Source organism: Pseudopodoces humilis, chromosome 20, assembly GCF_049639895.1.
Source record: "Pseudopodoces humilis isolate 2021_Gansu_Grassland_sample_001 chromosome 20, ASM4963989v1, whole genome shotgun sequence".
In the NCBI taxonomy this organism is placed as follows: domain Eukaryota; kingdom Metazoa; phylum Chordata; class Aves; order Passeriformes; family Paridae; genus Pseudopodoces; species Pseudopodoces humilis.
In genome coordinates this window covers 12164267-12188134 of record NC_142219.1, presented here as the reverse complement: position 1 = coordinate 12188134, position 23868 = coordinate 12164267, and the positions used below count along the sequence as shown (strand labels likewise).

The window sequence follows — 23868 nt, the reverse complement described above, 5'->3', positions numbered from 1 at the left end:
TTCCCATTCCCTGTTCCCATTCCCTTTTCCCATTCCCTGTTCCCATTCCCTTTTCCCATTCCCTGTTCCCATTCCCTGTTCCCATTCCCAGTTCCCATTCCCAGTTCCCATTCCCTGTTCCCATTCCCTTTTCCCATTCCCTGTTCCCATTCCCTGTTCCCATTCCCTGTTCCCATTCCCTTTTCCCATTCCCTGTTCCCATTCCCTTTTCCCATTCCCTTTTCCCATTCCCTTTTCCCATTCCCTGTTCCCATTCCCTTTTCCCATTCCCAGTTCCCATTCCCTGTTCCCATTCCCTTTTCCCATTCCCTTTTCCCATTCCCTGTTCCCATTCCCAGTTCCCATTCCCTGTTCCCATTCCCTGTTCCCATTCCCTGTTCCCATTCCCTTTTCCCATTCCCTTTTCCCATTCCCAGTTCCCATTCCCTTTTCCCATTCCCTGTTCCCATTCCCTGTTCCCATTCCCTGTTCCCATTCCCTTTTCCCATTCCCTGTTCCCATTCCCTCTCCCGGTCCCGCTCCCGGTCCCAGCCCCGCCCCTCCCGCCGTGGCCCCGCCCCTGGCCCCGCCCACCCGCGTTGGCCCCGCCCCGCCCCGGAAGCGCTCCCCGCTGCTCAGTTCCGGTGGCGGCGGCGGCGGCGGCAGGTACGGAGCGGAGCGGAGCGGAGCGGGCCGGGCCGGGCCGGGCCGGGCCGGGGACTGAGCCGGGACCCGCAGCTTCTCCTGCTCCGGGCGCCTTCCCCGAACTCCGCCCGTGAGCACCGGGGACGGGCCCCCCCCGGGTTCGCGCCGCGTCCTCCCGGGCCCGGCCCCGGGCCCCCCCCCCCGCCCGGCCCGGGCTGGGGCTCCTCTCTGCCCCTCCGGCTGCGGCCCCACTGGGACCCCCGGGATGCGTCCTCCTGCCTCGGGCTGTGTCCCCGTTGTGACCCCGTGTCCCGGGCTGCGTCCCCCCCGCAGCCTCCCCCGTGTCCCAGCGCTGCCCTCCCGGATCCATCCCGGGGGGATCGGCCCGGGCTCTGCTCCCCAGCGCCCCGGGCACCGTGTCCTGGCCACAGCCAGAGCCCCCCGGGCACCGTGTCCTGGCCACAGCCAGAGCCCCCCGGGCACCGTGTCCTGGCCACAGCCAGAGCCCCCGAGCTGGGGGCACGACCCTCTGCAAGGGCAGGGGGACACGGGGTCACCCCTCCACCCACCTCAAGGCACGGCACATCCATGGGGACAGCTCTTGGCTCTGCGTGGAATAATCTGGGAAGTGGGCATGGAGCAGACAGGGAGGCAGCTGGGCTGATATCCTGTGCTCGCTGCCTCCTCCTTGGAGACTTTAGGGGTGAAAAGCCCCAGACTGGATAAAAAGGAGCTGTGAGACAGCTCCAGCCTGAAGGAGCCGTGTTGGAGGCGTTGCTGTTGTTGCAGGTGTTTTGTGGAGTTTCCCAGAGCTGTGACACCTGTCAGGGGTCCCATCCCCAGCAGCAGTGGGGGCTCAGGTGGGGTTTTGTATCCGCTCTCTCCTGGGGTGGCAGGAAATGGGATAAGCCTTGGATGAGCAGTTGGATTGATGTGGTTTGTGGCTCCCACACCCATTTGTTGGGTCACACTGCCAGGCTGAACAGGCTTTGGGACCCCAAGGGGCTTTCCAGAGGTGTTGGGCCTTGCTTGGATCCAGCCAGGCTGGGAATTGCATGGCAGGAGGTGTCCACCCTGCAGAACCTGGCTTTCCCAGGAGGAGAACATCCCCTCTGCCATGGGAACCCGATGCTGTGACCAGAACAAGGTCCTTGGTGTCCCTGAGGACGCCCAGCTGGGGTTTGGGGGCAGCCCCTGTGGGTGCCATCCCTGTTCAAGGTGATTAAAAATCCCCCCAGCTCTCAGAGCACGGTGCTGTGGGCTCTGTGGCAGTGGGATCCTGGCAGTGTGTGCTGCAGGGGACACCTCAGGATTGTCCTTTTCCCTGGAGTTTATTCCCCAGTTATTGGTTGATGGGATGTGTTGGTTGCAGCTCATTTGCTGGTGCCACTGCTTTGGATCTGCCACAATTTTGGTAGGAGTTTGGCCAAGAGTTTTGATGGAGATGGAGCCTTTTGGAATGCCCATGGATTGGTCAGGAACAGATTTGTGAGAGGATGTGGATGGTCCTGGTTGGGAAGCAGAGGAGTCACAGCCCAGCGCTGGTGCAGGGCCGAGTTGGAGCAAAGACTGGCTCCAGTTAGGCCAGACAGAGGAAAAATATCTTACTGGGGACTGGGGATGTGTGTGTGGCTGGTGTGAGCCCTGGGGGTTTGTGGCAGCCTGGCAGAGGTGGATGAGCACAGGGATGGGAGCATGTTCCCATTCTGTAGGATGGGAAACACTGCTGTGAGTAAGGAGGGAAAGAACTGGGGTCAGCACAGGGCTCTTTAGCTGTTGGGTTGTGGATCCCCAGCCTCTGCTTCTCTTCTTCCACCTGGAGTGTTTCTCTCCCTTTGCTGGTGTTTGTGGCAGCTCCTGGGGTTTGTCCGTAGGGCAGGGATGTGCTTGGAGCTGTGGGGAGCCATCACCACCTCACCCCTGCCTGGCCTCTGCAGTGCCCTGGAACTCCAGCAGGGCACAGTTCTGTCATTCCCCATGGCTCCAGTTACCCATTAATTTTTTAGAGTCTTAATTTCCCTAATTATGCCCCTTTGGCCCTCAGGTGCTTTGTTTCCAACTGAGGTGTTTGTTTGTGGGAGTTGCCTTTCCCCACTGACCTCCAGCTGCCCCTCTGTTTTCCAGGTGAGCCCTTTCCTAGGACCTTGCCCTTTGAGTTCCCTTTGAGTTTCTCCTCTCCCTGGCTTTAATTGCCAGCCTGTACCCCTGAACAGCAGGAATGTGTGTGCAGGGATGAACCCTTCCCTTTCCCCTTCCCTTTCCCCTTCCCTTTCCCCTTCCCTTTCCCCTTCCCTTTCCCCTTCCCTTTCCCCTTCCCTTTCCCCTTCCCTTTCCCCTTCCCTTTCCCCTTCCCTTTCCCCTTCCCTTTCCCCTTCCCTTTCCCCTTCCCTTTCCCCTTCCCTTTCCCCTTCCCCTTTCCCCTTCCCTTTCCCTTTCCCTTTCCCCTTCTCTTCCCCCCCTTCCCTTTCCCCTTCCCTTTCCCCTTCCCTTTCCCCTTCCCTTTCCCCTTCCCTTTCCCCTTCCCTTTCCCCTTCCCTTTCCCCTTCCCTTTCCCCTTCCCTTTCCCCTTCCCTTTCCCCTTCCCTTTCCCCTTCCCTTTCCCCTTCCCTTTCCCCTTCCCTTTCCCCTTCCCTTTCCCCTTCCCTTTCCCCTTCCCTTTCCCCTTCCCTTTCCCCTTCCCTTTCCCCTTCCCTTTCCCCTTCCCCTTCCCCTTCCCCCTTCCCCTCCCCTTCCCCCCTCCCTTTCCCCTTCCCTTTCCCCTTCCCTTTCCCCTTCCCTTTCCCCTTCCCTTTCCCCTTCCCTTTCCCCTTCCCTTTCCCCTTCCCTTTCCCCTTCCCTTTCCCCTTCCCCTTCCCCTTCCCCTTCCCCTTCCCCTTCCCCTTCCCCCTCCCCTCCTCTCCTGTCAGGCTGGGCAGATCAGAACTCTGGCAGCCTGAGAACTCCTGGGCTGGGCTGTCAGAGGGTTTAGGAAGAGCTGGGAGCTGTGGTGGGCTGGGATAAGTGTGGATTTGGGATGTCTGAGCCATGGGTTAAAAGCTTCATCCCAGCCCTGTGGGTCTGTGTTGGTGGAAGCTGAAAGTGAGTCCAGAGGAGGCCATGGAGCTGCTCCAAGGGCTGGAGCCAGGCTGGGAGAGCTGGGGGTGCTCACCTGGAGAGGAGAAGCTCCAGGGACACCTCAGAGCCCCTTCCAGGGCCTAAAGAGGCTCCAGGAGAGCTGGAGAGGGACTGGGGACAAGGGATGGAGGGACAGGACACAGGGAATGGCTCCCACTGCCAGAGGGTGGGGATGGATGGGATGTCAGCAAGAATTGTTCCCTGTGAGAGTGGTGAGGGGCTGGGATGGAATTCCCAGAGCAGCTGTGGCTGCCCCTGGATCCCTGGAAATGTTCCAGGCCAGGTTGGACAGGACTTGGAGGCACTTTGGATTAGTGGGAGGTGTCCCTGCCCATGGCAGGAGTGGGACTGGATGGGCTTTAAGGTCCTTTCCCATCCAAACCGTTCCATGTTAAAGTCTCTGGCCAGCAGCATCTCTGCCTTCAAGGATGGAGGAATTATCCTAAAACAGGGTGATAAAAGTAGCAGAAGAAATGAGTTTTCCTCCACTCTCCATGAGAGGAAATATTGGCATTGTTGTCATTCCCAGGAGCCCACTGGCAGCACCCACCTCGGTGGGAAGCCCAGTGATGTGTTTGTTGTATTTTGGGTTTAGGAGCCTCTTATTTTCCCAGAGTAGCTGAATTTGGGAGGTGCTGGTGTGGCAGTGGGAAAAATGAGGTGGCTCAGCTCTGCCATGACCCTGACCTGGGGGCTTGAGAGGCTCAGGAGAGCATCCTTGGTTTGAGTGGAGCTGTAGAATTTGAGTGGGAATAAAATCAGGAATAAAAAGCTTTGGGTTTGTGTCACTCCCAAAACCTGTCCCAAAACCAGACCTGAGGAGCCCAAACTGGGTGTGGGGGAGCTCGGGAGCTCCTCTCCAGCAGCTTCCAGATCCTTATGGACACTTAACCCTTGAATCCTGTTTTCCAGACCAGCTTAAAACAAGTTTGGCGTGAAGATGGGGTAAAATCTGAGCCAGCACAAGGTCAGGGGTGGTCGGGATCCTTTACTTTGTTGCCTGCATCCCGCTTTTTGTGAGTGAGGAGCTGCTCCACTCAGCCCCTCACTGCGAGATCAGCGTGGAAAGGAGCTGGGTGGGAGTTGCTGGAGCTGAGGGAGCAAACACCTTCTCTGAGCTCGCAGCTCTGCACCACACGTTTGCATCCTCCAGAGCAGAGCCAGGCAGCAGCGCTGGCCCCTGCCCAAGGGCTGAATTCACCCGCGGCGCTCGCGTCCCGCGCTGGCAGCCGGCCCTGCCTTGTCACCCTGGCACGGCCTGGGGGACACACAGGGTGCAGGGTGCTGAGCACTGAGGTTTGGCAGGTGTTTGGATCCCCTCATCACCCTGCTCCAGGCCCTGGGGTGATTCCTGCCAGGAGGGTTGTGTCGGTGTGAGGAGCGAGGGGTGCGCCTTCGTTCCCGAGCTGGAGGAGCCTCTTTCCTTCCTGGAGCTGCTGCAGGGGCTTGAAGGAGTGGGGAGGATGGGTGGTTGTCTCAGCCTCTGGAATCAGTGGGGTTTTGAGTGCCTGAAGCACACCTTGGTGGGGTTGTGGATGGGAGAACCACAGGCTGTGCTTTCCCTGGCTCTGGGAGAGCGGGAAGCTGCAGGGACGCGGCCGGTGTGATTCACGTCTCACAGCCGCCTGCAGAAATTCCCTGCTCGGCTTCAAGTTTGCTTTCCAGGCACTTCTGCAGAGCAGGGCTGAGTCTGAGCCAGGTCCTGGAATCAGAGGGACTGCAGTGAATCCTCTTTCTTTCCTTCCTCGCTGTCTGGCAGGACAGGATCTGCAGTGAGGCGCAGAGAGCTGCGGTGCAGCCCGGAGCTCCCGCTGTTCCCTGGAGAGCCATCGACTTAGTGGGATAAAAAAGGCTCTGAATCAATCCCAGGTAACTGAGACAGGGAGGAGTGTCCTGTCTCCCGAGGGGCAGGGCTGTGGGAGCGTGGTGACAGGCTTCCCCCTCTGGAATAGCACCAGGATCATGCCCCCAGAGCAGCCCCAAACCTGCACAAACTCCTTCCCTCTCCTTCCCTCCCTCCCAAACTGTGTGCTCAACCCCCAGATTTCATCCAGATTTTCTTTTTATCCCTGCTGGGGATCCCTCTCCAGCTTGGACAGGGAACAGAGGACACAGTTCCTCTGTGCTCCTGCTGCGTTTGGCTTTCAAGATGCTCATTTGCATTTTAAACCCATCCGCAAGCTCTTTTTTTTAATCTCTTTTTTTTTTTCCCACTTGGCTCTGCTTCCCGTATTCCTGCCCCTCCAAAACAGCAAGGCCACTGCAGGCTTTCAAGGACAAGCCTCTGGTTCCTTCCCTGTTGAAGGAAAGATGGGAAAACCAGAGCCATAAAAGCCAAATCCCCGCTGACCTTTCCGAAGGGCTGCACATCTCCTTCCTCAGCCTGCCAAGCCCTAAATCTGCCCTAAACTGCCTGAATTATATAATGGAGCCTCAAGTGCTGGGGGGAAGCCTCACACCCTTGGAATTTAAAGCAATCCTGCTGGAGCAGGGCTGGTTTCTGGAAGAGGCTCCCTTTGATCTGGCAGCTCTGTGCCTCTCGGCTGTGCTGTCCCGTTGAGCTGAGCCTCGGGGCTGGCTCAGTTCCTCTGCCCAGCCCAGAGCTGTTCCCCCTGGAGGTGCAGGGAGGGCTGGGCCTGAGTTTTCCTTAAGAAAGCATTTTTTGGACGAGGAGAGGTGAATCCAGGGGGGATCACTGAGCCCGTGCTGCCCGGCTCTCTGTGGGGTGGGATGAGCAAAGTCAGGGCTGCAGCTCTGGAATCTTCAGTGATTCCCTTCCTCCTCCACATCCTCTTTGGAGAACCAGCTGATTCCCCATCATCACAGAGCTGTGAGGTGCTCACCCTCCCTTAGGGATTGGGCTTCTCCTTGTGACTCTTCCCATGAGATCCCAAACTCTTTCCCTCCCCTGTTTTTTCCCTTCCTGGAGCTCTGTGTGACAATCCCTGCGAGGAAATTATCAACCCTGAACCTCAGTGCTCTGCCTCTCCTCCAGGGCCGTGCTGCTGGCTGGAGACCACCATGACGGACTCCAAGTACTTCACCACCACCAAGAAAGGTAAGGGAAGGAGCAGGAATATCCCAGTTGATCCCAAAATCACCACATCTGTATAAACCAGGTGGGGAGGGCTGGGAAGCTCCCGTGGGAACGCCCTGAGTCCCCGTGGGGTGCTGTGGCTGACACCCCACCCTGCTTCTTGCTCTGGAGCAGCTCCTGGGCTGCTGTGGGGTCAGGACACCTTGTCCCCAGCCCCCTGACCCCAGCCAGGGCTGGTGGCAGCTGCTGATCGGCTTTAGCGGCTCAGGAGCTCCCCTGGGCAGCGCTTGGGGCCTTAAGTGCTCTCCAAACCAAGGAATTAATGTGGAGAGAAGCCATGTGGAATCTTCCTCTTCAATCTGCCAGCCCAGGAGGGAATAAGGAGTTCAGTGTGGCTTCAGGAGGGCAGGAGATGGTGCCCTGGGCTGAGGGGTTGCTGCCACGGGCAGGGAGGGATTTGGGAGCCACCCTTCCTCGTATGAGCTTGAGGAGCAATGCCCAAAATCCATCTGCCATCATCCCTGGGAAGGGCAGGGCCTCATGGGGCTGGGTTACCACCAACCCACAGCCAGAAATACCCTCTGGATAACCCCATCCAGTGCCCCTGGGGTGCTCCTGGCTCCTGCAGCATCTCCCTCCGAAGCTCATCTCCATTCCCATGGATGAGAGCTGAGCCCCCAGAGCAGCACCAGCCCCCGGGGAGGTGTTTGGGAAGGTAAATCCCTCTTTTCAGGGGTGGCAAAGGAACCCTGTCATGCTGCAGGTGGGAGCTGTGCTCACCCAGCAGGCACTAATCCCTGAGCTCCCACTTTGGCCATTTTTCCAGGGGAGATATTTGAGCTGAAAGCCGAGCTGAACAGCGACAAGAAGGAGAAGAAGAAGGAGGCTGTGAAGAAGGTGATCGCGTCCATGACTGTGGGCAAGGATGTCAGGTGTGTGGTGGGGCTGCATCAAGGGATATCCTGAGTGGGAAGGGACCCACCAGGATCATCCAGTCCAGCTCCTGGCCCTGCCCAGACCCCCCAGCAATCCCTGTCCCTGGCAGCGCTGTCCAAACGCTCCTGGAGCTCTGGCAGCCTCGGGGCCGTGCCCATTCCCTGGGGAGCCTGGGCAGTGCCAGCACCTCTGGGGGAAGAACCTTGAAATTTATCCTAAACCTTTCCTTCACGCTGTTCTCCCATGTCCCCGAGCCAAACCCAGACGGCTTTTGGGTTCCCTTTTCCCCCTGTTGCTTCCAAGGGGGTTTCCATGCTGCTTTTCCCCTCGGGATTCACCCAGGTCTGCTCCTGGCTGCAGCTCTACCTCCTGGAGTGCAGTTTGTGGCCACGTGGCCACCTGGCAGGTGGGGGCTCTCCTGGCTTTTGTTGTAATCTGGCTAAAAGAGGATTGGTCTGGCCGCCAGATCAGTTTGTTGGGATTATTCCCACTTCCTTTGTGTGTTACTAAAAACAAGCAGGACCCCCTCAGAGTCTTCCTGGTGTGGGGTTGGTGGCGGTGCCTGGATGCTGATAAACCCTTTGCAGCCTCTCCAGTCCAAAAGGTCAGGCAGCTGCTGTTCCTGCTTCCCTTTTTCCCTCTGGCTGAGCTGCACGTGGCTCCTTCCGTGCCTTTTCCTGCACAGACCTGTCCCAGCACAGGCAGCATCAGCAATTTGGTTTTCACGGTGCATTTGAGAGTAAATGGAGGGAAAACACACTCAGGGTTGGGAGAACTGGAGCATCCCTGGCTCCCAGAGCAGCAGCAGCAGCAGCAGCAGGGAGTGTCCATCCTGGGACCAGTGTGGAAATGGCAGGAGCTTCCAGAACTTGAAGGGGCTTAAAAAAAGAGGGAGGACGGCTTTTTACATGGACAGATAGTGACAGGCTTAAAGAGAGTGGCTTTAAAGTAAAAGAGATTTAGATGGGATATTGGGAAGGAATTGTTCCCTGGCAGGGTTGGCAGGCCCTGGATCCCTGGAAGTGCCCAAGGCCAGGCTGGACAGGGCTTGGGGCAGTCTGGGATAGTGGAAGGTGGGGACAGTGCTTGATAAGCTTAAAGATCCCCTGATTCCCAGCCCATTCCATGATCCTGTGGCTGTGTCAGTCCATTTTCTTGGTGTGTGCCTGTTTCAGGCTGCAGGGAAGCATTTGCTGAGTTCACTGCTCCCCAGGAGGTGCCAGCAAAGCCTGGTTTACCCTGGGGTGAGACCAGCCCAGGTGGGCAGCAGCTTTGCAAAGCCCAGTTGCCTGGATTTAGGGGGACCCTGGGTTTGATCCTGTCAGGGCTGGCTGGGTTTGCGGAGGTGGAAAAGCTCCCTGGAGCCTTGGGACATCTGTCAGGGTGGAACATCCCTGTGTTAGCCCTGGGATCCTGACTACCTCCCCTGAGGTGGTTTAATTGTCTAATTGTTCTGTCTTTGGATGAAACAGCACCTCTGGTATCCCACAGCTCCAGGATGTTTGGGATGGGCAAGCCCCAGCTCTGTGCAGGCACCTGATCCACCCCATTCCCCTCCATCCCAGCAGAGTATCCTGGTGCTCAGGACTCACCCAGGGGAGTGGGGCTCTTCCTTTTGGCACCATCCTGTGCTGATGCATAAAATCCTGGAATATCCTGAGCTGGAAGTGTCCCACAGGATCATCCAGTCCAGCTCCTGGCCCTGCACAGGACACTCCAACAACCCCACCCTGTGCCTGAGAGAATTGTCCAGCACCTTCTCCTGGGGTAGTGGATGTGCCCTGGAGTGGGGATGCAGCAGAGCCCCGTGGGAAAGCTCAGTTTTGGTTCATCAAGGGCTGGTTTAGATACAGATCCATAAAAAAAATCCACTGGGGATGGGCATGTCTGCTGCAGGATGAGCTCAGGTCATGGAATCACAAAATCATGGAATGGTTTGGGTGGGAAAGGGTCCTTAAAGCCCATCTAATCCAACCCTCTGCCATGGGCAGGGAACTTTCCACTATCCCAGATTGTTCCAAGCCCCAATGTCCAGCCTGGCCTTGGGCACTGCCAGGGATCCAGGGGCAGCCCCAGCTGCTCTGGGCACCCTGTGCCAGGGCCTGCCCACCCTGCCAGGGAACAATTCCTGCCCAATATCCCATCCATCCCTACCCTCTGGAAAGGGAAGCCGTTCCCTGTGTCCTGGAGTGCCAGGCCCTTGTTCCAAGCCCCTCTCCAGCTCTCCTGGAGCTCCTTTAGGCCCTGGAAGATGCTCTGAGCTCTCTCTGGAGCCTTTTCTTCTCCAGATGAGCACCCCCAGCTCTCCCAGCCTGGCTCCTAGGAGAGAAGCCTGGCTTCTCCTGGCCTTAGGAGAGGGTTGTCCGTGGGAAGGGGATCCCAGCGTGGATCCTGCCTTCACGGAGCTCTCTGTGTTCCAGCGCTCTCTTCCCAGACGTGGTGAACTGCATGCAGACAGACAACCTGGAGCTGAAGAAGCTGGTCTACCTCTACCTGATGAACTATGCCAAGAGCCAGCCAGACATGGCCATCATGGCAGTGAACACCTTTGTGAAGGTGAGGGGACACAGGGGACACCACGTGCCAGTTCACCGCGCCAAGCTGCAAATCAGAGAGCGTGGGCAGCGTTCCAAAGCCTCTCCCTTCTGGAGGAGGGGCTCTCCAAGCTCTTGAAAACTGATTGAATTTGTCCAGTAATGCAGAAACCCAGTTTTTGGCAGCTGTCCTGTGCCACTCGCTCTGTCAGGGGTGTGGGCAGCTCCCGTGATCGAGAGCCGTCATGTGAATTTATGCGCTGAGAAATCCCTCGTGATCTTCCCAACTCGTGTTGGAGCTGGGAGCTGAGGAGTGTGTTAGAAACCAGGATATTGCCAAATCACTCAGTGGAAAGGCCTGCTGGGCCTGGGAGTTCAGGCTTTTTAGGGAGGATAAACCCCACATAATAATCTCCATATGTGTTTCCAGCCTCAGGTTGGGTTCAGGTACCTGCTGTAAGTGATGAGTGACTCCTCATCCTGCATGGATTGGGGAGTTCTGGGACTGAGGATTGGCAGTGTTGGAACTCAGTGGGTGCAGGACAAGAGAAAAAACTTCTCTTGGGTGATTTGTCCTCGAGAGCAGAACACCAAAAACCTGAGAATTTGAACCCAAATCCTCCTGGAGGACATGAACCCCCCTGCGATTGAGGAGCGCAGGAGATGCACTCCCCTCTCCTCCCTGCAGGACTGTGAGGACCCAAACCCTCTGATCCGGGCTCTGGCTGTGAGGACCATGGGCTGCATCCGGGTGGACAAGATCACGGAATATCTGTGTGAGCCCCTGCGCAAGTGCCTCAAGGACGAGGATCCCTACGTGCGCAAGACGGCCGCCGTCTGCGTGGCCAAACTGCACGACATCAACGCCCAGCTGGTGGAGGACCAGGGCTTTCTGGACACCCTCAAGGATCTCATCTCTGACTCCAACCCCATGGTGATCCTTTTCTGCCTTCTCCACCTCCTCTTCATCCAAATGGCAGTCACCGCTCTCCCATCATCTTCACTTCCAGCTCCCTTTTCCCCACACGCTCTTTTTGGTGTTAACAAACCACTTTTGGGGAATTTTTGCTTGTCAGGACTGCAGGTTGTGTTCCCTGCCCTGTAACCCTGTGCTAGGGGTTTCTCCCATCCCTTGGCAGTGTGTTATTCCCCTGTTCCCAGTGGGAAGGAGGCTGCTCCAGCTGGCTCAGGGCAGAGGGAAGCTGGTGCTTGGTTCTGATACCACATAGCCAGTGGATTTTGCCTCTGGTTTTCCTGGCAGCTGGACTTTGGCTTCCCTCCCTTCCCCCAGGCAGGGAGAACTTTAAAACCACCTTTCCCCAGGGATTCTCTTCCCACAGCCTTTCCTGCTTTTCCAGTTTTACCCTAGCTGTAGTGTTGAGGCCAGGAGCTGTGTGGAAAGCTCTGGGGCTCCTCAGAGCAGCCTGGGGAAGGGAGCTGGGCACGAAGCCAAGGCTGACTCCCGTGGGAGACGTGGCATGGGCGGTGGGAGCGTGCCGGTGGGGACGGCTCATCCATCCCCCTCAGACCTGCTGGAGGGAGGGACAAGCCAGAGCCCAGATGTAGGTGGGGTGTGAGGGGTTCGTAGTGAGGAGGCAGCTCATCCCCTCAGGCCACATTTGGTGTCACCAGTCCGTGTGCTGTCCCCCCCGGCAGGTGGTGGCCAACGCGGTGGCGGCGCTGTCGGAAATAGCGGAGTCGCATCCCAGCAGCAACCTCCTGGACCTCAACCCCCAGTCCATCAACAAACTGCTCACAGCCCTCAACGAGTGCACTGAGTGGGGCCAGATCTTCATCCTGGACTGCCTGGCAAACTACATGCCCAAGGATGACCGGGAAGCACAGAGGTGAGGGGACTTGGCACTGCCCCTTCTCCTCTGAGGAGAGTCCTCATCCTCCTGACCCTGCTGCAGGAGGTGGGACAGCGGGCATCTGCTGGACCTGTGCCTTGGGCACAGCCATCTGGAGCCTGCCCTGCTCCTGTAGCGAGCCCTGGCACTGGGATTGTGCTCCTTGAGCTGCTCAAAATGTGGCTGCGGGGCACAACGGGCACCGGGGAGCCCCGAAACGGGGTCACCGCCAGAGGGTTCTGCAGGGCCTGGGGAATAACCTTCACTGGGCCATTCAGGAGCCAGCTCAGCCTCTTTGGGAAGGTCCCAAGTGCTTCCTGCAAGACCTTCCTCCGTGCTGGCAGGAGTTTTTCAGCAGGAGGAAGGGCTGGGATCATTTCCTTTCTCTCCTGGCCTTGGCAGCATCTGCGAGCGGGTGACACCGCGGCTGTCCCACGCCAACTCTGCCGTGGTGCTGTCGGCCGTCAAGGTGCTGATGAAGTTCATGGAGATGCTGTCCAAGGACCTGGATTATTATGGCACTCTCCTGAAGAAGCTGGCCCCACCACTGGTCACTCTGCTGTCCGCAGAGCCCGAGCTGCAGTACGTGGCCCTCCGCAACATCAACCTCATCGTGCAGAAAAGGTGGGTGTCCGGGATTGTGCTTCAATCCCTCTGACTGCAGCACTGTCACAACACATCCCATAGGGTGTTTTCTTCTCTGTTATTTAAAATCCAAGGAGAGATGTGAAATCATGAAATGGTTTGGTTGGGAGGGATCTTAAAGCTCATCCCACCCCCTGCCATGCGACGCCTTCCGCTAGACCAGGTTGCTCCAAGGCCTGTCCAACCTGGCCTTGAGTCAGTCAGGTGAGGGAATGAGCAGGGAGCTAAGCTGGCATCTCCATTTTCATGTATCCTTCAGTTTAATTTATTCTTTATTTGGGGCAGCAAAGGATGGCAAAGCCAAAAGCTGTGAGACTTTGGAGTAGTCACTCCATGTGTAGGGAGGGATTTTTGTGCTGGCAGCTGCTTTCTCCACAGTTGTCCTCTTTGAACAAGTGCTCAGAGTCCTTCTGTCCCTTTGCTGATCTAAAATCCTGGTGGGCAGGAGGTGGCTGAGGCCCCACACGTGTGCCTGGAGCAGGAGTGGCAGCTGCAGAGCCCCAGCCCAGTCAGATGATTTGTTCTCCTCCCAGTCAGCGCCGTGGTCGTCTCTTAAAAATAGCAGCAATTTCTGGGAGAAGTGGAAAGCAATTAGTGTCCCTGGGAGTGGGAATGTGGAAGGCAGCTTGGAGCTGGAGCTGGCCTAGCTCTTTCCCAGCTTAGAGAGAAGGTGAGCTGGTGAGAAAGGTCCAGCCTAGCCCTGGGGTCTGGATTTGTGTCCCTGCTCCCACTGAAATGTCCCTTCCAGCCTTGGCAGGACAGACGTCCCCCGTTGCCTCACGTCTGGCCCGTGTTTGTGACAAGGTTGTGCTGTCCCCTGCGTGCCAGCAAAGGGGAACCAAGGGACAGAATCCTGGGAGGGATAATCACGGTGACTTGGATTCCTTGGCATCAAAGAGACCCCCAAAACCTTGGGATTGTGGTGGAAGGGAGTGCTAACTCTAACCCCTAACGCTGCCTCTCGCTGCCCGCAGGCCCGAGATCCTGAAGCACGAGATGAAGGTGTTCTTTGTCAAGTACAACGACCCCATCTACGTCAAACTGGAGAAACTGGACATCATGATCCGCCTGGCCTCCCAGGCCAACATAGCTCAGGTCAGGAGCTGGGCTGGGATATCCAGGGGTATCCAGATGCCAGCCCCAGCTCTGCGGGATGCGGCTGGGAGCAGCTGTCCCCCCCAGCCTGCTCGTGCCGGGTGGCTGCCCCGCTCTCCTGGTGGCTTTTCCTTGCTGCCAGGCTCTCAGTGTGCTGTGCCATCCCTCAGGTGCTGGCAGAGCTGAAGGAATACGCCACGGAGGTGGATGTGGATTTTGTCAGGAAGGCGGTGAGAGCCATCGGCCGCTGTGCCATCAAGGTGGAGGTGAGGGCTGGCACACGGCGTGGGTGGGCAGGGCAGCACTTCCCAGCACGTGCTGGGCATCTCAGCCCAGGAATTTGCAAGTGGGGATGAGCCATGGTTGTTCCACGGGGATCAGTGGGGTGCCAGGAGGGTATTCCATCCCCTTATCCTTTGCCACTGGAGCTGCTTTAGGATCCCTACCTAAAACGGGGCCAGGAGTTCTGAATGCAGTGGGTGATACCAGTGGCTTGTTGGGGACCACAGTGGGACTGGGAGGGAGCTGATCCCTTCCTGAGGGGCTGGGAGGGAGCTGATCCCTTCCTGAGGGGCTGGGAGGGAGCTGATCCCTTCCTGAGGGGCTGCTCGAAGGCCTTGCTTCCCTGTGGGGATAATTTTCCGAAGGGGATTATTAAAAAGCCCCTGGAAAGCTGTTTCTGCATGGCTGGAATGCTTCCCATGGGGAGCCTGTGGGAATGTGCAGAGAGGATGAGGAGGAGCCACAGCAGGATGTGGAGACCACGCTCACGTGTCCCCCGTTGTGCTGTGGGTTGGATTTGGGGGGGATCTGGGGGGGATTAGGGGGAGTGGTGGGTTTGGGGTCACTGCCCAGGTGACCGAGTGCCCCCGGCAGCAATCGGCCGAGCGCTGTGTCAGCACCCTGCTGGACCTCATCCAGACCAAGGTCAACTACGTGGTGCAGGAGGCCATCGTGGTCATCAAGGACATCTTCCGCAAGTACCCCAACAAGTGCGTGGGGATTCCCTGGGATGGGGATTCCCTGGGATGGGGATTCCCTGGGATGGGGATTCCCTGGGATGGGGATTCCCTGGGATGGGGATTCTCCGGGATGGGGATTCCCTGGGATGGGGATTCCCTGGGATGGGGATTCCCTGGGATGGGGATTCCCTGGGATGGGGATTCTCCGGGATGGGGATTCTCCGGGATGGGGATTCTCCGGGATGGGGATTCTCCGGGATGGGGATTCTCCGGGATGCTCCCGGTCCTACAGAGCTCTTCCCCCCTGCTCTGTGCTTGGGAGGCCCCAAACTCTGGGTGGGATGAAGCCCCCAGAGCCTGCCCCCAGCACAGGTGGCTTTGGGATTTTTTTGTCCCCAGCCCCAGGATCAGTCCATGGTGGCAATCCCAGATCCAGGCACTCGGAGAGGAGCTGCCAGGGATGTGCAGGTCCCTTCGTCAGCAGAATCCATCCCTGGCTCTCGGGCCAGCTCCTGGTGCTGGAACAAGGGCAGCAGGAGGAGAGGGGAGGGAATGTTCCAGCTGAGCCAGGATGAATAGGCAGCTCCGTAATCAGGAAGTCGGGGACTAATAGTGGTAATAAATACTAATGAACTGAATTGGTAACGAGCAGAGCTCTGCAGGAATAGCCAGCAGCTCCGGAGAGGAGCGGATCAGACGAGCAGGGTTAATTTGGGAGCAGGGAATGTGCTTTGGGATCAGCGTGGGCACTGCCCGTGGGGCGAGGGGACAGCCCCAGGCAGGGTGCCCTCGGCCACAGTTCTGCTGTGGGCAGCGGGGCGTGGTTTGGAGTTGGGGTGGGTCGGGATTCGGGTCTCCTGCTCTTGGTGAGCTTTCTCCTGCTTTTTGTCCTCTCCTCGGGAAGGTACGAGAGCGTGATCGCCACGCTCTGCGAGAACCTGGATTCCCTGGATGAGCCCGAGGCCAGGGCTGCCATGATCTGGATCGTGGGGGAATACGCCGAGCGCATCGACAACGCCGACGAGCTGCTGGAGAGCTTCCTGGAGGGATTCCATGATGAGAGCACCCAGGTGTGCCAGGGGGACCTGCCGCCTCAGGGTGACACAGCTCCTGCCGAGCGCAGCAGGGGACGGTTTGCTCTGGAGGGATTGTTCCTGCGGGCGCTCGGAGCAGCCGTGTCCCCCGGCAGGTGTGGGGGTAGGATGTGGTCCAGGCTTGGAGAAACCTGGGATGGTGGAAAGTGTTCCTGCCCGTGGCAAGAGGGGGAATGAGATGGGATCTGGGGTCCCTTCCAGCCCCCAGCTGTTCCATGGTTCTATGAAGTGCCACCATGGCGTTGTCCCAAGTGCCTTCCCTGTTCCATGGTTGGGAGGCACCGAGCAGTCCCTGGTTATCCCACTGTGCCAGCACAGGATCTGCCTTTGCAGCTGGAAAATGAGCAGAGGGAGCAGTGCCTGCCCTGTCTCCCAGGGCAACTGAGGCCAGTTTGCCTGTGGAATTTTGGAAGGTTTCCATCTCAGAAAAACTCTGCAAAACACCGTGTAACCAAGTGACAGTGAACAGGGCAAAGGCTATGAGTGCTGAGTAGCAAAGCCAGAGCAAAATCCAGGCTCCCTGGGAGGTTGGGAGGGACCAGCACAGGGGAATTCCTGTTTATCCATGTGGAAGTCAGAGGATGCTCTGGCCCATGCCCTGTGGGACCCTGTAACCTGCTCCAAGATCCTGCCCCATATTGCTGGGGTCAGCCTGTGTCTGGAGGTGTGGAAATGGGCTGGGAAATGTCACTGCCACTGACATGGTCACTGTGCCTTTGGTCCCTTGACAGGCAGGTTGGGGTTAGGTCCTGGGGCAAATCCATGTGTTCCTGCACAAACGCAGTGTGACCTGTCTGTCTGTCTGTCTGTCTGTCCCCCACAGGTGCAGCTGCAGCTGCTGACGGCCATCGTGAAGCTGTTCCTGAAGAAGCCCACGGAGACACAGGAGTTGGTGCAGCAGGTGCTGAGCTTGGCCACACAGGTGGGTAACACCTGGGAGAGCTTCCCAGGGCTTCCCATCCCCCGGGGCAGTGGGAATGGCTTGGTCATGTGACAGCAGGCAGGTAATTGGAGCTTAACTCAGAATGGTTTGGGGTGGGAGGAACCTTAAGGATCTTCTTGTTCCAGCCTGCAGGTGTCCCTGGCTGCTCCAAGCCCTGTCCAGCCTGGCCTTGGGCACTGCCAGGGATCCAGGGGCAGCCCCAGCTGCTCTGGGCACCCTGTGCCAGGGCCTGCCCACCCTGCCAGGGAACAATTCCTGCCCAATATCCCATCCAGCCCTGCCCTCTGGCAGTGGGAGCCATTCCCTGTGTCCTGTCCCTCCATCCCTTGTCCCCAGTCCCTCTGGGAATGCTGACAGTCGAAAGCCTGGAGAGGTTGGACACTCCCATGGTTCAGGAGGCTCCTTGTGGCCTCTTTGACCCCTGTGATCCCTCCTGGCAAGGCTGAGATGGGACAGCTCCGAGTAGCTCTGTAGTAGCCGCGGCTTCCCAATGGCTTCCCAAAGGACTCAGACAACCCCGACCTGCGGGATCGTGGATACATCTACTGGCGCCTGCTCTCCACGGACCCCGTGGCCGCCAAGGAGGTGGTGCTGGCCGAGAAGCCGCTGATCTCGGAGGAGACGGATCTGATCGAGCCCACGCTGCTGGACGAGCTCATCTGCTACATCGGGACGCTGGCCTCGGTGTACCACAAACCCCCCAGCGCCTTCGTGGAGGGCAGCAGGGGCGTCACGCACAAGAGCTTGCTCCCACGGACGGGCTCGTGAGTGTTCCCCTGTCCCCACCCCGTGCTGGGACTTGCAGGGCTGTGGATGGAGGGGTTGGATGTGGGGCTGCTGTGGGGCAGCACAGCCCCAAGGGAGGTTCTGGAGGAGCAGGGCTCCGTGGGTTCCACGCTGTCCTTAAAAAGGTGAGGGAGGGAAGTGGAAGGTGATCTCCATGAGAATGTGTTGGGAGCCAGGATGGGATGGAGGATCCAGCTGGGCCAACTCCTGTCTGCAGTGGGACCCCCTGTCCCATCTGGAGCTCCTCACCCTCTCCCATCTTTTCCGTGCCTTTCCCTTCAGGAATGAGAGTGTTGAGAGCCCGGACACAGCCCCATCAGGGGGGCCGGCGGCGGATCAGCCCTCGGTGATCCCCACCCAGGGGGACCTGCTGGGGGACCTGCTGAACCTGGACCTGGGCCCCCCGGTCAGTGGGCCACCCATGGCCACAGCCCCCGTGCAGATGGGTGCCGTGGACCTCCTCGGGGGTGGCTTGGACATCCTGGTACGTCCCAGTTCCCTGCTCCTTCCCCGATTCCAGGCTGTCCTGTTGGCATCGTGCAGGGCTTGCTGGGCTGGGCTGGGCTGGGCTGGGCTGGGCTGGGCTGGGCTGGGCTGTCCTGGGTGAGGACAGACTTGTCGGCCTGGGGATATCTGAGCTGGTCCTTTCTGCAGTGGGTGAGGACAGAGGGCACTGCACCCTAATTTATCCTGCCGTTAATTAATCCTGCCCTGGGGTCCCACCACCACTTCCCAATGCCTTTTCTCTCGGTTGGCGTGGATGTTCCCACTCCGTGTGCTGTGCTGCAGGAGCAGCTGCTCTTGGGGGCCCCTCTCTGCCCCCCAGACTGCTGCAGGGCTGGGCCAGGATGTGCCCACTCCCAGCCTGTGGGGTGTCCCAGTGCCAGGAGACCCGGAGGTGACAGCGTGTCCTCCTGGCAGTGCAGCCCAGGCAGAGGTTTGGCCTCGGGGTGTGGCGGGGTGGAAACCTCTCCCCGTGTGGGAACACCTGCCCTGTGGGTGCTGGAGATGGGCCAGGCTCCCTGAAGGAACAGAGGTTGGAGTTTCCTCCATGAGTCATGAAATCCAGCAGATTTATCCCAAGGGGAGGCAGCGTCGCTGCCTTTCCTGTTTTGTGACCCTGCAAGTGCTTCCCTGGCACTTTGTGGCTCACAGGGGTTGGTGATGGGCTGGCACTGAGGCTGGGAATGAGATCTGGCTCTGTCCCCTGGCTCCAGGACAGCCATGGACAGACAGACAGATGTGTCAGGACTAACCTCTGTCCCCTCCTCCCTTTCTCTTCTCTCTTTTTGTCTCTTCTCTGCTGGCTTCTCTCTGCATGTGGCTGGCTCTTCTCTCCACCTTGTCTGCTTCTGCTTGGAGATGGGGGACGAGTCGGAAGGGGTATGGATCACCCTGTGCCCAGCCCTGCCTGCCCCTGCTCCCCCCCAGGCCCCACTGACAGCTTGCTTCCCCCTGGGGACACCCGTGGCCCCTCACAGCTCCTGCTCTGCGACCACTGGAGCATCCCAACCCCTTGCTGCCCCACACTGCTGCTTTCAGGGAGTGTCCAGAGGGGACATTTTGGGGAGCCCTGTGCCCCCGGCCCTGCCCCTGCTGATGCCCCTTTCTTCTCTTGCAGCTGCGCAGTGATGTGGGAGGCAGCCCTGCTGTGAGTGTGCTCTCTCACACCCAAACCTCCTCATTCTCTGCATCCTCCTCTTCATCCTCCTCTTCCTCCTCCTGTCCCCCTCCCCGTGGTGTCCCCTGTAACCCCTCCCCTGTCCCCACAGATGGGTGGCAGTGGCGGCAGCTTCACCCCCGCTCCCAACACCGCGGCGCCCACAAACGTGGGGGCACCCCTTGGCACCGGCCTGGGTGACCTCTTCGACCTCACCGGAGGGGTGGGGACCCTCTCAGGATCCTACGTGGCCCCCAAAACGGTGAGTGGGGCAGGCAGGCTCGGGGCTGAGGGGGGCACAGACCCCCGTGCCCACCCCCCACAGCAGAGCCTCCCCTGGAGGAGGTGGGGGAGCACCAGAGGGTCTGTTGTGGGTGACACCCCAAGGGTTTCCTGTCTCCCTGAGCCAGGTGTGGCTCCCTGCCATGAAAGCCAAGGGGCTGGAGATCTCTGGCACCTTCAGCCGCCAGGTGGGCTCCATCTCCATGGACCTCGTGCTGACCAACAAAGCCCTGCAGGTCATGTCTGACTTCGCCATCCAGTTCAACCGCAACAGGTGAGTCCCACCTGGGCTGGGGTCTCCTGGGACCCCTGGGGATGCTGCCCGCAGCAGTTCTGTGTGGAAAGGGTGTGAGGAAGGAGCTGCAAGGGCTGGGAACAGCCTCTGGTGATGACCCTTCTCTCTCTGATGGCTGTGGTGGTGATGAGCATCAAACCAAAGCCTCTAAGAAGTTGGCTGAAGAGGCCGTTCCTCAGGGGTCTGATCGTTGTCCTGCTGTTTGTCCTGAGGAACTGATGCTCCCTTTTTCCTCAGAGGCGCTGGGGGAATGCTGCAGGAATGCCACAAATGGATGCAGGAGGAATGGGGGAGATCTTGGGGTTTCCCCAGGGTGGCCAGGGCAGGAACCAGCCCGGTCCTGGACAGTGCTGGGGCAGCAAGGCAATTCCTGGGATGCCACTGGAGGAGGGCAGGGAGCGCCAGGGCTGGATGGATGACACCCTGTGCCATCACCTGCTGTCCCCACCCTGACCCCCTGCCCTCCCTGGTGTCCCCCAGCTTCGGCCTGGCCCCAGCAGCTCCTCTGCAGGTGCACGCGCCTCTGGCTCCCAACCAGTCCGTGGAGATCTCCCTGCCCCTGAACACCGTGGGCTCCGTCATGAAGATGGACCCCCTCAACAACCTCCAGGTGGGGAACACGGGGGTGTCCCCTCCTGGGGAGCTGGGGGTGGGCAGGGTCCCTTGGAGAATCCCCAGGGAGGTGTGGCAGCAGGAGCCAGGTGCTTTCTGCAGTGACACCTGGCTCCGCAGGGATGGGACGGGACATTTTGGGAGCCTGCTGTGGGTTGGAGGTGTTGAAATCCCCGTGTCCTTCCACCCCAGGTGGCGGTGAAGAACAACATTGACGTCTTCTACTTCAGCACCCTGTACCCCCTGCACATCCTGTTCGTGGAGGATGGCAAGATGGGTGAGTTGTGTGACCATGGCTCCAGCCAGGTGCGCTCTGTCACCTGTCCCTAGGTGCCATCCCAGCCCCTGGAACCTTCTTGATCACACGGGCTGAGCCCCCAAAGGCAGGTGGCTGCCCTGAGCCTGCCCTTGGGGAGCTGCTGGAGGGGGTGGAAGGGTGACATGTCCCTGTGTCATGTCCCCTGTGTCACCTTTGGGGGTGGCAGCTCCCTCAGTGCTGGTGTCCTCCCTCCCTGCAGAGAGGCAGATGTTCCTGGCCACATGGAAGGACATTCCCAACGAGAATGAGACCCAGTTCCAGATCAAAGACTGTTCCCTCAATGCAGGTGGGTCCCACCCCTCGGAAGGACCCGGCTCAGGTCCTGTCCCCAAGTGTCACATCCACGTGGCTGTTAAATCCCTCCAGGGTGGGGACTCCAGCACTGCCCAGGGCCATCCTCACCCTCCTTTCCATGAGGAAATTTTCCCCTAATGCCCAATCTAAGCCTCTTCCATGACAAGGAGGGGAGGAGATGGGGCAGGAGCAGGTCCAGGGGGAGCAGGGGGTCAGCCCAGCCCCTCAGCCCCTCTCTCCCATCCCAGATGCTGTGAGCAGCAAACTCCAAGGCAGCAACATCTTCACCGTTGCCAAGAGGAACGTGGAGGGCCAGGACATGCTCTACCAGTCCCTGAAGCTCACCAATGGCATCTGGGTGCTGGCAGAGCTCCGGATCCAGCCCAGCAATCCCAACTTCACGGTACATCCCATCCCAACCCCCTGGGGCAGCTCCCTGCCTTTCCCTGCCCCGAGCTGGGGGCACATCCCTGCTGCTGGGACCTCCCCAGCTGCTGGAGGTGCTGGTGCCAGCCCCGCTGTCCCTCTCTCGTGGGGAGGGTGACACTGCTCCTGTGGGGACAGCTGAAGGACACAGAGGGCTCCCAACCCACCCAGCTCCATTAAACCCCGTCCTCGGAGCATTCCCTGAGCAGGGATCTATCCACACCTCATCCATGAGCCATCCCGGTGTCCCGCTGTCCCTGTCCCCTCCCCACCTCGCTGGCAGCCTGTTCTCTTTGGGGTGGGACGAGCTGTGTCACCCTGACTCCTCTCTCTGTGTCTCCGTCCCCGCCGCCCGCCCGCCCTCGCCGGCCTGCCCGCTCTTGCAGGATCTGGAGGTTAGAGACTGGATTTTCCCTGGCTTTGGGCTCTCCCTGGCTGCTGCCTGGATGTTCCTTCCTCCCCCGATGTTTTTCCCTGCCCTGGCGGTCTCCTGGTGCCTCCTGCCTCTCCTTCCCAGCAGGGCAGGCACAAGGAGGGTTGGGATGTCCCCTCCTGGTTTCACCGGGGACGAGGACAGCTACAGATCCTTATCCCAGGGGGTTCTCCATGAACCTTCCGTGCTTGAGGAGCTAATTGATTTTGGAATGATTTAATATTTAAGCAAACACCTGAAGGGGCTTGTTCCTCTTCAGAGAGGAGGATCTTTTTGGGGAACCCGTCACCCTGGAGTGCTAGGCACTGAATCCAATCCCAAAAGCTGGAGTGTTGCCCCTGCCTGTTCCCTGCCTGTGCTGCATGTGGATGGCTCTGCCCTGGGAGGGCTTGTAGGGGTTTAAGAACCTTTTTCCAGCTGAAATCAGGAGCTGGGCTGTCCTGTGGGAGGGTGCTGCAGCATGCAGGGCTCTGCTTTGGGGCTGGTGGCTCTCCAGCACGGGATGGGATGCCATGACCCCGCTCTTCCCTCTCTCCCCACAGTTATCCCTGAAATGCCGAGCACCAGAGGTGTCCCAGTACATCTACCAGGCCTACGAGACCATCCTGAAGAACTGAGGTGCTGCTGCAGCCCCTCCTCCTCCTCCTCTCCTCCCTTTCCCGCCCGAGGAAGCAGGGCCGGATCCGTGTGCATGTCCCCTTTCCTTCCTGCCCAGGATCCAGTCCCTGGGATTCTCCCTGTCCTGGTGGGGCTGGGGGGGGCGGGGGCTGTCCCCAGTCCCTGCATCCCTGTAGCAATCTGTGTGTGAGCAATTCCGTGTCCTCCCAGCTGCTGATGCTCCCTCCAGATCCCGGTTTCACCCTCGGGCTGGGAGCTCCCCAAACTCCTGCTCCTGGCTCTCATGGAGTGGTCTCTGGTGGTGGGTTCAGCTCTCCAAACCCTGGGAATAGCGGCTGGGGGGAGCCCAGAGTGCTGTGGGATTAGGTGGCTCTGGCTGCAGATCCCCCTGGAGCTCTGGGATTTGGGGCAGGAGCAGGTGGGAAACAGCTTTGGCTCCTTCACAGAGGCTCTCCTTCCCATGGGAGCCCTTCCCAAAGCTCCCAGAAGGGCTTGAGGATCCCAAATTTGAGGCTGTACTTAATGTGATGGTTAAAAAGGGCTTTCCCAGCCCCCTCCAGCACCTGCCACGGGGCCGGGAGGGCTCTGAGCCCCTGGCCCTCTGCCCAGCCCCACGGCTCCCTCTGCTCCCCCCAGCACCCCTGGGTGCTCCCCTGGGGGTCCCACTGCTCCTTTCTCCCCAAATCAAGCCATGGGTCCCCCCCTCCCTCGAAGCAGGAAATCTCTAATATATGAAAGATAAATATATTGTAACGTTCAGTGGTGTGAAGGGAATGTTGGACAGAGGGGACAGCAGCCCAGGGGGGCACCGGGGTGGCCGTGGCCTGGTGACCCCGAGGGGACCCTGGAGCTTCCTGCCAGCCCTGCAGGGGCAGATAAACCTCACTGGGGCCAGTGGCCTCTGGCACAGCAAGGCCTGACACAGCACAGGGGCTGGGCCTGTGGGCCAGGGACACAGCGCCTGTCACCCCTTGGGGACAGCATGGGCCTGGAGAGCTCTTGGCTCTGCTCCTGGAGCCTCCCAGGGATCCACCAAGGACAAGCTGGCCCTGCACCCCCTACAGGCTCTGGGTGCCCTGAGCCCCTCTGGGGGTTGGGGACACCCATGGGGTCCCAGGAGGTGCTGCTGGCCCCTGGCAAGGATGGGCAGCACCACCGAGTCCTGCTCTGAGACACCCCACAAGTCACTGGAGCTGCTCTGGGACACCCCACAAGTCACTGGAGCTGCTCTGAGACACCCCACAAGTCACTGGAGCTGCTCTGAGACACCCCACAAAGCACTGGTGCTGCTGTGGGACACCACACAACT

At 59.3% G+C, this 23868-nt stretch overlaps 1 protein-coding gene and 1 non-coding gene across 9 annotated transcripts; both read left to right on the top strand.

Annotated features, from left to right (window-relative positions):
* Nucleotides 1–609: 609 nt before the first annotated feature.
* Nucleotides 610–23318, top strand: AP1B1 (adaptor related protein complex 1 subunit beta 1). 8 transcript variants are annotated; one of them, XM_088064805.1, is made up of 24 exons: nucleotides 610–645; nucleotides 5498–5607; nucleotides 6734–6796; nucleotides 7602–7707; nucleotides 10132–10267; nucleotides 10934–11179; nucleotides 11902–12092; nucleotides 12498–12719; nucleotides 13715–13835; nucleotides 14006–14101; nucleotides 14712–14827; nucleotides 15702–15867; nucleotides 16715–16813; nucleotides 17339–17598; nucleotides 17903–18104; nucleotides 18983–19003; nucleotides 19242–19271; nucleotides 19393–19542; nucleotides 19691–19836; nucleotides 20338–20467; nucleotides 20662–20746; nucleotides 20988–21074; nucleotides 21331–21485; nucleotides 22484–23318. In XM_088064805.1, exons 3-24 carry the CDS (start codon nucleotides 6760–6762, stop codon nucleotides 22556–22558), a joined length of 2877 nt encoding a protein of 958 aa, XP_087920931.1. In that variant the 5' UTR covers nucleotides 610–645; nucleotides 5498–5607; nucleotides 6734–6759; the 3' UTR covers nucleotides 22559–23318. The 8 variants fall into 8 exon arrangements, with proteins under 8 accessions (XP_087920931.1, XP_087920933.1, XP_087920932.1 ...); XM_088064807.1 differs by having other exon boundaries at nucleotides 627–645; nucleotides 5503–5607; XM_088064806.1 differs by lacking the exon at nucleotides 610–645 and adding an exon at nucleotides 731–754.
* On the top strand, nucleotides 19931–20035 carry LOC148182773 (small nucleolar RNA SNORD125). Its single transcript, XR_015774302.1, has one exon. It is a non-coding gene; the product is annotated as a small nucleolar RNA SNORD125 (small nucleolar RNA).
* Nucleotides 23319–23868: the final 550 nt, after the last annotated feature.

Excerpts from the sequence above, each read along its gene's own strand:
- AP1B1 (XM_088064805.1), top strand. The coding sequence starts at position 6,760 with ATGACGGACTCCAAGTACTTCACCACCACCAAGAAAG. Across the intron at positions 13,836-14,005 it reads CCCAGGCCAACATAGCTCAG|GTGCTGGCAGAGCTGAAGGA; the intron begins GTCAGGAGCTGG and ends GCCATCCCTCAG. Across the intron at positions 16,814-17,338 it reads TGCTGAGCTTGGCCACACAG|GACTCAGACAACCCCGACCT; the intron begins GTGGGTAACACC and ends GGCTTCCCAAAG.